Below are 12,030 nucleotides of genomic sequence, written 5' to 3' on the forward strand. Positions count from 1 at the left end.
TTAGATAACGCCTGCCGGCTGCTTCTGCTTCTGCTTGTAGGAAGGGAACCGGCCGAGCTTGAGCGATGAGCCATCGACGACATTTTGTAGTCGAACACCTGCACCTGCGACAGCGACCCCGGATCAGTTGCAGCCATTCCGATTGCGGAAGATTGATCTTTCCGCATGCGGTATGCGGTCAAGTCTCGTGTCGGCGTTGATCATCAAAGACGCGTGAGCGTTGTAGACAGACCACGAACACTCTTCCTCTTTGTTGCCGGGTGACTGTGACTGATATATTCCTCGAGCACATCAGATCCGCTGGCGCAGGCAAGAACAGACCTGAGAAGGGCGAAGGGCAGAGGTCTGGCCATTATGTTGGTGCACTCTGCTCTGCAGTGTAGCAATCAGTTTGCCTCAACTGCACGCAGCCAAAATACAGACGTTGGCACCCTCCAGAGTTCTTTGTCCCCATCTACCTGATTGTCTGCCATGCCAGTGATCCGTGTTCGATGCGGAATTGACTGCGGTGGCTGGAATGTGGAATGTGAGGCACTGACCCCTTACTGGTCTTGGCTGGCTGCCAGCCTTGCCCCCGGCCATGCAGCCTTGGCCTTTCCGCTTGCGGAGTTTGTGGTATCTGGTATCGTTAGCACTGCAGCAAACAACCTGGAGACCATACCACGGCGCTGTCACTATCATTCTTGAGGTGTGGGGTCCTACAGTCAATTTCGCAAGGCTGGGTTGGGAATTGGAAAGTGAACAAAGACAGAGACAGCGGGCGGCGACAGAAGATCACAAAGCCAAGCAGATTGAAGGGAAGGCCAACAAGAGAACAGTTGTGCCATGGCTGCAGTCATGTAGACTTGGTTGCAACTGGATAGGACGCTAGGTGCAGGTCAGGTTGATCTCAGGCACTCAATTCCTTTGATTCGTAGCTCTGGACTCCAGTAGAGCTCCTGCCGTCTGCGAGTAGGTCCTGTCCTAGGATGCAGGGTGTTCCCCCGACGAAAACAGGGAAAAGAAAGGAAAAAGAAAACAGAAAGGGAAAAAGAAATCTCTCCTCGGTGAAATGTTTGATGACTCGCTCAGATTGGCCTCGTTTTTACAAGTCCAGGCCAAAGGCCTCCTGCTTCCGGCGGTCCTGCAGTCGCCCGACCCCGTCATCTTCATGGAGCCCAAGATCCTGTACCGGGCGATGAAGTTCAGTTCAGTTCGGTCTGTAAATGGCGGCTCGCGCCAGAGGCAAGTTCGGTCCGATCGGTAAATGGCGGCTCACCCCCTCCTCTGGCGCTTCCGGCTTGGCTGTCCCTCGGACATCTCCTCCCCATCAGAGTCCCCGGGGCGGGATTGACCAGCTTGTCTCGGCGGGAGGTTGTCGGTGCTGGCCTGATCAAGCTGCCCAGGCTGCGCGTGGTCTTGCTGCTCCGTCTCCTCCAATGCAAGTTCTGATGCGGCAGGGGCAGCGATGGCGGGATTGGCCGCGAGATTGGCGCCGGCAGTGACATTGGCAGTGGAAGTGACAGTGGCAGTGACATAGGGAGTGACGGTGGAAGTGCCATTGGCAGTGACATTAGCAGTGACATGGACCATTAGCCTGTCGTATGCCTGCTGCTCTTCTAGCCGAATCTGTCTGATGCGTTCCGCCGCCAGACGGTTGGCCTCGTGCGTCAAACGGCTGGGGTTCGTGTCCTGCTTCCACTTCCGATGGACCAGATTGGCGATGCTGCCGTGCTTCCGGGGCCCGCACGGAAGAACAGAGCCTGGCAGGTATCGGGCCTGGAAGATTGCGTTGAACTCCTTTAGGATCTGGGGAAACCCGGGGCCTTCCCTACCCGCGTAGTCTCGGTCGGCAAAAAGATTGCGGACGAATCGCTCCTCGAAGACCGTGTAGTCTGTGAATGTCTTCTCTGCGGCGCCGGGTGGGTCCTGGTACCAGCGGACCATGTCCCCCCTCCACTGGTTGAGTGCGCGCAAATGGTTGGCATCGCTGGGGTTAAAGCCATTCGATCGCGGGAAGACCAAGGTCGACACATGTTGTTGGTTGCCCACATTGACCGTGATTTGAATCTCCAGTTTTCCCTGATGGTAGTTGGCCGGTGTGACGGCATTCGCTTTTCGTGTCATGTCATGGTATTCAAAGCTGTGGGACTCGATGCGCGCTGCTTCGTCGTCATGGTACTTCGTCACAGCTGTCCTCACGTCCCATCCACAATCTTCGAGGTACCACATTGCTTCTTGAACGCTGCCTCTAGCACTCATGACAGCCAGTACCTGCTCGATTCGGCTTCGGGCCTCTGCGTCGAGTGTTGTGGGTCGGAGGCCGAACCTCACGAACTGCTGGAGGGGCGGGGTCTGGAGTAGCTCTTGGAGCCACGTCCCCCCAGCCCCCGGCCCCGACGCAGAGGGTTGGTTGGCCGTAGGAAGAGACATTGAAGACGAGGAAGAGGAAGAGGAGGAGGGCGAGGGTCGTTGGTGGCTCTGCTGGAACTAGCAAACGCTAGACCGTTTTAGGATTCTGTATACCTTTTCAGTTTGATCTTTCAGGTTCAGATCCGCAGTATCAGGGGAGGCTCGACAGGAGGACAGGAGGACAGGAGGATAGAAAGATGCTTGCTTGACAAGAGAGAAAGATTCAAGACTTTGCTGCCTCTTCTGCGTCTTCTTCAGTCGGTCAGTGTGGTGGCTGTCTGTCGAGGAAAAGAGGAAAAGTCGAAAGGTCGAAAACCCCGTCGTGGGCAAGATGAATCCAAAAGCGCTGCCAAGCTTGAGCGCCACGAAAGGAAAGGCTGTCGACGACTAAGCGAGTGTGAGTGTCAGTGTCGTAGGGGGGAGCGGATATCAGAGAATGCGGCTGGAGTTTCAGGAGGGCGCGCTGCGCAATATTGTCTGTCGTACTCATGGTCACAGAGCCTGAGCCTGAGCCGTGAACGGGACAGTATCCAATAGCACGACAGCAGACACAACATATAGAGGATCTGGCATTTAATGTCTCTATGTTGTCTTTATCTTTCACAAAGCCTGAGTGGGAGAGGAAAGTCGATGGGCATACCTTGCCAACAGGAAGGTAGTCCAAGATTGATATAGTATGTATATATACAATGAGTATACATATACATACCATATGCATACCACGAAGTCCTTCGCGAGGAGGGATCTTGAACGACTGAGGGTTGACATTGACAATATATGATCCACCTCTGGAGAACGAATAAATTTTGATCATAAAGAAGAGGATGCTATTCATCATTAATCCGGGGTGGGACGATGACGGCCGACTTCCCTGCAGATTGATGATTGAATAGCCATGACTGATGACTTAGCGTCTTTGCAGTTCTCCTCCCTCTTCTCTTCTGGCACTCTCCATTTGATGCAGACCGAAGGAAGAGTTGAAGCAATGCATCGTCGCCCTGATAAAGGCCAATGCTGACTGTTCTGCCACATTCAATATTCAGGTTCCAGCAGTTGATGCTGATGGCATTCTCCTGAGCCAGTCGATATAGATATGGATACGAGGTGTCGCTAGTAAGAATCCACGGGGTCGAGCCGGGCGTAGTCACCTTGGGTCAGAGTATTCCATAGTATTATAGTACCAGAGCAGACATCTTCTATCTGCGAGCTGACCCGCCACATTCGAGTCTGCAGGAAGAAGGAAGCTTGCACGACATCGATATCGGAAGTCAAGAGTCCAAGACAGGCTGAAGAGATGGATATTCACATGAGCGTGAGCAAGCTGTGCATGTGATAAGGCTGAGAACCCTGGATTGGCTGATGGACGGTGTCGATCATCTGGACCAGAGACAGAACAGCACCTGGTAAGGATGTCGGAATGCCAGCTTCCAAGTCGCCAGTAATTAGGTAGCAATAGCAGATAACCGTGTCGTCGTCACATCACCAGTGTGTGCTGGGCGTGTCACGTGGAGTCAGGCTGTATAGCATCGTCATTGTCATTGTCACGTGAACTCGCGTCCCACCAAGGCGCGTCTTTCTTATCACGCGTCTGAGACTACTGGCGACGGATGGGCCATGGCTGCGTATATGTAGATGCAGTGAGCTACTCAGTACAAGCCAGTCATCGCACCAGGATCATTCTCTGAATCAATAACCGCTATAAATATTGTATACCTGATACCTGCCATGCAAGGAGCCTTTAGGCCAACTGGACGAGGACGAGGACGAGGACAGAGCCCCATCGTTAGGGATAAGTAAGCACCAAGTACCTGACCCTGACTAGGTGCCTGTGTTAGATACTTCATCCTGTGGGCGCCATGGAGGATGCCATTCCAGAAATCATTGCGAGCAGTAAGTCATGTTCCCTGCTCCCTTTCAGCCACCAACCTCCCATCAACCCAACCGGGCCTGCACAAAGCCCAAGACCAAGCCCAAGGCCGGTCGTTGTCTTTTGTCTCCTCACTAGGCTCACAAGCTGCCTCGCACTGTCCTCTCTTCAGACAAAAGGCAAAAGACCCAAAACCCAAGACTCAAAACCCAAGACCCAAACCCAAGACCCCCATGCTGACAACTTCCCTGATGGCAAAGCCCTGCAGAAACCTGTCGTGTCACCGGACGGCAAGTTTCTGGCCGTGATCGCTGCAGACGCAGACGAAAGCATCTACTTGATCAACCTGGCCGAGGCGGCCCACGGTCGAAGACACCGATACATCACCGCCGTCAAGGTCAAAGTGTCGAAGTCGACGTCGACGTCGACACGGCCATTCCTGAAGGAATGCAGTATTCTGCGCTGGTCACCGGAGACCATGACCTCGTCTGACGAGGCCAGTGCGGAAGTGCGGTCTAAGACCAACACCAACACCAATATCAACACGAACACGACATCTAGGAGCAACGTCGGCACGACATGGACGTGGATGTTACTCTCGAACGGCAGCCGCGTGGTGGCCGTGAGCACCGACCTTCCAGGTCCCAGTCCCAGTCCGATGCTGTCGAGAGGTGGCCATGACGAGACGACCATGACGATGACCAAGCCCGACATCCTCGCCGACTACGAGTTAGGCACGCAGTACGGCAAGCTCAGCCTGGTAGAGTATGTCTTCGACCATCGGCATGCGTTGGTCATGTTTGAGTTCGGCACGACGGCCGCGATTCTAAGTCTGGTCAAGCCGCAGCGCGACGAGATTGCGCACGTCAAGTTCTCCGATTCGAGGAGTTTTGCCGCCTCCCCAGACGCCAGGTACTTTGCACTGCTGCGCCGGGATAGGAGTCAAGACAGAGTCAGTGTGTTCGGGCTGGAAGAGGAGGGGAACTACGACAACAATGACAGCACCAGCACCAGCAACAAGTACAAATACAACAAGAACAACAACCACAACAGCAGAATCACCTACAAATCATTCGACGTTCCGACCCTCGACGCCCAGAACTTGACCTGGTGTCCTTCTGGAGGAAACCCTCTCCTGGCTGTCTGCGACTCGCCCGCATACGGGGCCCGCATCTGCTTCTTCACGGCGCAAGGCCACGCTCTGAGACAGCTGGACATTTCCTCGGCGACGCTCGGGCCCGACCTCGACTCTCCATTCACCAAGGGGGCTCTTCGTCTGAACATGGAAGGCGTGGGCGTCACGTTCTGGAAGTGGTCGAAAGCGAAAGCCACAGCCACAGCAACAGCAACAGTAACAGCGAAAGCCACAATCGACAGCCCGATCCAGACCCGAATCCACCAAACCATCCAAGCCGTCGCAGATGGGCGGAAGCGCGTGCTGGTGCGGTCGCTGCCTGCGGGAAGCATGGTCACCCAGCCACTGGCCAGCTTCAGCCACCCGGAGCTGGTTGACGGATCGCATGCATTCGTGTGGCAAGAGCAAGAGCATGAGCAAGGGCAAGAAGGCCGACGAGTCGATTCGACCAGGCCCGGGCCGGCATCTATCCGGTCTAGTAGATCGTCGGCCCCGGAATTCACGCGGCATACAGGTATTTTCGAGGTCACACAACCACAGTCGCAGTCACAGCCTGACACGGCACAGTCGAGAGCCGATCAGGCGAGGGATAGCCAGGTGGACATGGTCGCCATCAACTCTGACCAGACGGTGGTCGTCACCCGCCTTCGCTCGGCCCCTCGCACACTGTTCTTGTGGAAGCTAGCACACCCACACTCACACCTTCACACCGTCTTGATCTTCAGCCATGCTGTCCGCCAGACCCTATGGCACCCTTGGCTTCCCGACGTGCTTCTGATAGTGACGGCGCGCAAGAGCCCGCGGGTCTATGTATGGTGCAGGGAGACGCTTCCGCCCATCAGCGGTCTGATTCCGCTCGACACAAGCAAGTCGACGAACTTTTCCGGCTGTTGGCTGCCACAGTGTTTGTGTGATGACAGTAGCAAAAGCGGGAAAAGCAAAGACGACGACAGGAGCAAAAGCGGGAATAGCAAAGACGACGACAGCAACATAAGCGAAAATAAAGACGATTACGGGAGCAGAAGCGGAAATAGCGACGACAGGCGCAAAAGCGGAAATAGGAAAGACGACGAGAACGACAACGACAACAACAAACCCAACCTCAAGCCATGTCCGTTCCTAATGTCCTCGTCCTCCTGCTTCAATGCAGGGACCTTAGCCAGTGTGGACGGGCAGGTTGTGTTTGAGAGCATTCTCGATCCTCCTGAGCCAGACAGGGACACTGACAGGGAGAAGGACACTGACATTGAGATTTCGTCTCCCTTCGGGAACGGCGTCGGAGTCGGATACGGATACAGAACTGGTGACGATGACGATGAGGACACGACCGACAAGTTGATTGATACTCCTAGTCGGGGTGGTAGGGCGGGAGTGAGAGGGGGAGTGGGAGCAGGACTAGGATTGGGACTAGGCCACAAGCATAAGCAGGCTCTGTTCGATGGTGATGGTGCTGATGGTGGTGTCCAGCCCAATTCGCGCACCGGTCCTGACGATCCGGAGCATGTACAACAGGCAAGATATTGGAGGTGGTAATCGCAACTGGTGTATGTATCATCTACCTAGGTATGTATCTACGTATCTACATATATACGTATGGTCACAGTCACCGACACTCACTCTCGTGGTCACCGTCACCGACACCCACTCTCGTAGTCACAGTCACATGTACGGACACATACACTCACCCCCGTGGTTATACTCAACAGACACAGACACTCACTCCATGGTTACAGTTACAGTGAGAAGGGCTCAACTATACTCCGTAGAGCACCTAGAATTGAATGTGCACTGCATAGATTTGATTGCTCAACTCGGCCGTACTGATCCTAACCGGTCCGGATGCGGTTCTTACCATGTGACTGGATTCAACTCTTTCCAAGAGAAACTCCTTTCAAACGAGTTGCTTTTTGGATGCTTCCTTAAGAAGGCACAGCACAGGATATCGTATCGCTGTGAAGCTCAGAAGCTCAGAACGCAACCCAGCACTGTCTGTGGTTGAAAGACACACGTTCAAGTAGCTTTGGGCAGATTGCATCCCCCTGATCCCCTTTTTCTTCAAGCCCCAAGCCATCCGTACTCGCATGTGTCCCGCAAAATAAGATGCTTATGCCCACCCGACCGAGCCATCTCTCTCCCTGGCTTTGCTTCAAAATCCTTCGTCGATTTGCCCAGCTATCTGCGGCGGAGAATCCAAACCCGCAATAGGCTTGTCGAGGTTCTCGCCGCACTGGGCCTTCCAATTCTTGGGTACATAGCCATCTGCCACGCGCTTGAACGCTTCAAACGTACAAATCGTCTCGTCTCCTCGATAGTTATTTCCGGGCTTTGCACATGCCGGAACCTTCATGATGCGATCATTGTATCGAACACGGACATAGTACGAATCCAAACGTGCCTTCTGTGACTCCGAAAGCTCACTGTACGGAGTTCGGGCAATAAGATCCTTCGGCGGCAGTGCCGGGGAGATGGTCGAAGGGGACGAGCGTGAAGGTGACGACTTTGGACTGGACGACGACGCCGACACAGACTCAAGTGGGGACGAACTTGTAGGAGAGCGTAGACCCAGGAAAGAAGCGAACACACCAGGTCTCGTCGCTGCGTCCTTCTCAGACTGGGGTTCTGTCGAGGCTGGGATTGTAGGTGTGAGAAAGTTGGCGTCTGCACCAGACTCTGAGACGTTCGCATCCTTCTTTCTAAACAGCTCAAAGGCGATATGGCTTGTGTAAGGGGGCCACTTTTCATCTTGGAACGCTCCCAGACTTGTCAACACACTGGCGAGAGTGGTGTCGTGACAACCAGACAGAGCAAACCGAATGCCCTTCTCGCCACCGCGGCCGAGACCCAAGCGACCATTCTCCCCGCCGATTTCGTTGATGCTGAGGCCCGCCCCCTCGATCTTGGAAGTCATGCGTTCGATAATGTCGCCGATCAGGGATCCTATCCCGAGCATGCGATATTCCCGATTTTCATGGTATCCTGAAAACCACTCCTCGACGCCAATCCGATCGATGATGGCGCGGGACTTGGCATCGTAGAATTCCTTGGGCAGCCGTGTCTCTGGGCCATGAGCGAGGGTGGAATTGATTGTGTCCATCACGCCCGACAACCGAGGATGTGAGTCGACAGCGACTTGCTTGTTGGAGTTTTCAGGCATCCACTTTCCAATCAATTTGGATATGTACCGCATATCGTCAGTGTCATTCCATCGGTCGGCAGTCCGTTGCGCAAATGCACGAGATAACTGGGCGAAGCGTCGACAATTGCCGTCATTTGGGAAGAGGGTCTCGTCGGCAGGGGTTCTCGTGACAATGGTAGGAGCAGGAAAGGCAGCCGTGCGCGCAGTCAAGGGATACATCCCCCAGAAGGTCTGCTGGACGGATTCGAGGGCGCGAGGAAGGGGAGTTGCGCGGAGGTAGATCAAGTCGGCATTGGCGATCAAAGCGGGCATGAACTTCAACTGGTCGACGTAGAGATGGCGCAGACGCGTCCCCAGCTGGTATGTTGTTTCCCTTCCTTTGTCGGTGAGTTCACCTAGTTGGCTGAGCAGACACCATGTCAGTTGGTCTCTGGACGAAGGAGGAGAGGAGGAGAGGAGGAGAGGAGGAGAGGAGGAGGAGAGGATGAAGGAGGAGAGGAGGAGAGGAGTACAACGGTGCCGGTAACAATGGTGCTCTATGATCTAGCCTGTAGTGTTGGGAGTGATCACGAGTGCTGCCTACCAAATACCATCCACCTCCCCCGCCGGGCCTGCAGCGACGACCGGACCGTCGTCGTGGCCAAATCGTTCCAGTCTTCTTCGCCATTGTAAGGAATCCCACCGCACATCATTTTCAGGTGTCAAGGCGACCGATCGCAGTCGTTGCGCGGCGTTGCAGTAGGGCCAGTATGCGGGGAGGCCTGCCTAAGGGGGACGGCATGGTCAGTCACTTGCAAGGCAATGAATGGGACAGACACCTGGCTAACTTACATTGCCGAACCGGGCAGACACCGGAGCGCGTTCACCGTGACGGAGAAGGACCTGCACAAGACGGAGCTCAAGGTCTTTGGGGTAGAGTCTGTCGAGTTCTTCCTGCGAATACGCAGGCGGGAACGAGATGGACGTCATATTGGCGGGAAAGGGAAATTTCTCGCTACCAGGCCGGTCGGAGGAGCCGTCGGAGAGAGATCAGAGGATCATAGGATCATAGGAGCCGGACAGGAGAAGAGGGACTGGGACTGGGTGAGAGCGGAGAGCGGAGAGCCGACCGGGGTAAAGAATGCAGGGCGTAGAAGAAAGTCCCAGGCTAGAAGGAAAGGTGTTGTCGGAGAGGGTGGCAGTCAACAGTCAACCCCAGAGTATCCTGCGCCCGCAGTTCAGTTCCGGTGTTACAGTATGGCAGGCATCCCCCATCCCCCCAATCTAACCCTAACCCTAACCCTAACCCAATCCCCCACAAGAGCAACAGTCAGAGCAACAGTTGACATTTACATGATTACGAACTCCTCTGTCGGTACATAGATTTAGTTGTTCCAAGTACGAAGCACTCCGTAAGCACATCTCAAGTACGATGCCCGCAGGCCCATTCCAAGATCTATGCGACATCAAAGCGCCTCACAGCGCAATTGAGCTGAGCACCATCGAATGCTCCCGGCGGCTTGCTACACGATCGGATGCCAGGCTCAGAAGGGTATCTCGATTAAATCTGCCAAAGAGCCAAAGAGATCCAAAAGCTAATAGTTCCAAAACCCCAAGATCAAGATCGCTCGACGCTTGCTTCCTCAGAGATGCAAATCATTCATCCTACGTCCAGCATCATCTGCCGGACTCACCGGGCTACTCCCATATCCATTACTCGTCTCGTTCTGCCCACTGTGACTCGGTTGAGAGGTTGTCTCAGGCACGAGCCCATGTACAGCCGGCGTACCATGGATGTGCACATATGGCTGTCTCGAATCGTAAGGGTCGTACCTATCCTGCTCGCCGCTGAGTTCGCTGGCATATTGAAATCCCGAGTCCTTTTGCGGTTGAGATAACGCGTTCGACTCATGCCGTTGCGGCGATCCCGGGCCATACGCATCGTCGGCAAATGGGTTCTCCGCAACTCCATACGCAGCAGATGAAGAACCGAAAGACTGTGACTGTGGGCGAACACGTCTTGGGATTGGAGGAGCTGCGTCCGACGTTGAGTATGTATACGAGTGATCCTGATCTCTGACTGCTCCTCGAGCCGAGGGAGGAGGGCCCGGTGGAGGAGCAAACTGTTCTCCTGGCTGAGGTGGACTGACAGGGGCCGGGATCGTATTCTGTCGCCGGGGGGGTGACGCGGAATACGACCCTTGACTGGGCTGAGCACCGGAGCCATAGACATTTTGACCCAGATTATGTGATGGCATAGACAACGGATTGGGTATGGATTCTGTCTGGGGCCCCGGACTGGGCGTGCCGGTGCCGTTGGCCTTTCTTGCCTGTAGAATAGCTCTTTGATGCTTTGACATGGCGATGTTCAAATGGTCGTTGGTTTCAATCAAGGTGAGCATGGTGTCTGGGTCCGGAGCCGGATCCTGGCAATTCATGTACGACTGAATGCTTCGTTGCGCAGATTGAGCTCTGCCGGCGAACTCTTGCACCAGGTCATTGGCCAACAGCTCCGACTGAGGTGTAGACTGGACCGTCTGAACGAGAAGTCGAGCTGTGGTCTTTGCTTCTTCTATGCGCGAGACCAGTTCTTCGGGAGGTGGGAGCACATCGACTTTCCGACTAGGCCGTTGATATTGACCCGCGAACGCAGGAGGAACTCGGTGTTGCTGTTGGTGTTCAGTATCATGACCCGAACCAACGGCTTCCCAAGATCCCCAACCTACCGACTGACGAAGAGTGCTTCGCTTTCCCTTCTCCTTGCGCCACATTTCGACGAGCGGGCCGAGAGTGTCATTGCCCGGCGCCTTTTCCACCTCAAAGTAATCTAGCGTCTCCCTCAGTATTTGCTGGACGCTGGCATCCTTCCCATCGCGAAGCAGTTCTTTTACCGTCGACACAAACTTGGAGTCGAAGTTCTGTGTAAAGCCCTGGCCAGGGTTGTCGGTGAGGATGCGCAGTAGCATGACTGCATTGTATTGGGCAAATCCCCTCTGAAAGTGGTCTTTGGATAGGTAACGACGGAGGGTCGCGGCGGCTTCCTTGGCCGCAGTAGGACTCGACTCGGCTGCGTCAACAATGGCTGGGAGATGGAGGTATTCATCGCCGGCGGCTCCAGAATTGGGTGCGCCGGATTCACAGAATGCAGTCTAGATTGGGTCAGCGTGGGAAGAGTTGTTCTTTGCAGGCGCAGCACTTACCGCTTCACGGACGATGACAGCTTCGGGCGAGTCGCCTTGAGGCAACACAACCGGTGCACTTCCATTCCGTTCGGGGCCTGCGCTTTGGTCAGCCTGGTTGAGCGCATCCATGGGAATTGCATATCCTACTGCCGCTCTTCTTCTTGATGTTTCCCAGGAATTTCTTCATCCTGACTGTCCAGCAGAGATGCAAAGAAAATGCTTCTTAGACCGTGGCAAGCCTCGTGGATCGATGCAAGAGGTGTGAGGTACGAGGTATATCGCCCAACCACCAGCGCATAAGTATCCGTAGTCCGTGGTCCGTGGCATCCGCATACAGTGA

General features: G+C 54.8%; 4 protein-coding genes across 4 annotated transcripts; 1 reads left to right on the forward strand and 3 right to left on the reverse strand.

Annotated features, from left to right (window-relative positions):
• Window positions 1-1,254: 1,254 nt before the first annotated feature.
• A1O3_01146 (uncharacterized protein) lies at window positions 1,255-2,412 on the reverse strand (the record flags this gene model as incomplete). The annotated part of the gene is made up of 1 exon (XM_007731294.1): window positions 1,255-2,412. The coding sequence occupies one exon, from the start codon at window positions 2,410-2,412 to the stop codon at window positions 1,255-1,257; it is 1,158 nt and encodes a 385-aa protein (XP_007729484.1).
• A 1,835-nt stretch (window positions 2,413-4,247) lies between these two features.
• A1O3_01147 (uncharacterized protein) lies at window positions 4,248-6,926 on the forward strand (the record flags this gene model as incomplete). The annotated part of the gene is made up of 2 exons (XM_007731295.1): window positions 4,248-4,281; window positions 4,438-6,926. The coding sequence occupies 2 exons, from the start codon at window positions 4,248-4,250 to the stop codon at window positions 6,924-6,926; spliced, it is 2,523 nt and encodes an 840-aa protein (XP_007729485.1).
• Window positions 6,927-7,539: 613 nt separating this feature from the next.
• On the reverse strand, window positions 7,540-9,498 carry A1O3_01148 (uncharacterized protein; the record flags this gene model as incomplete). Its single annotated transcript, XM_007731296.1, has 3 exons — window positions 7,540-8,932; window positions 9,113-9,294; window positions 9,361-9,498. The coding sequence occupies 3 exons, from the start codon at window positions 9,496-9,498 to the stop codon at window positions 7,540-7,542; spliced, it is 1,713 nt and encodes a 570-aa protein (XP_007729486.1).
• Window positions 9,499-10,151: 653 nt separating this feature from the next.
• A1O3_01149 (uncharacterized protein) lies at window positions 10,152-11,819 on the reverse strand (the record flags this gene model as incomplete). Its single annotated transcript, XM_007731297.1, has 2 exons — window positions 10,152-11,657; window positions 11,709-11,819. The coding sequence occupies 2 exons, from the start codon at window positions 11,817-11,819 to the stop codon at window positions 10,152-10,154; spliced, it is 1,617 nt and encodes a 538-aa protein (XP_007729487.1).
• Between the last annotated feature and the right edge of the window lie 211 nt (window positions 11,820-12,030).

Source organism: Capronia epimyces (genome assembly GCF_000585565.1).
Source record: "Capronia epimyces CBS 606.96 chromosome Unknown aczIQ-supercont1.1, whole genome shotgun sequence".
In the NCBI taxonomy this organism is placed as follows: domain Eukaryota; kingdom Fungi; phylum Ascomycota; class Eurotiomycetes; order Chaetothyriales; family Herpotrichiellaceae; genus Capronia; species Capronia epimyces.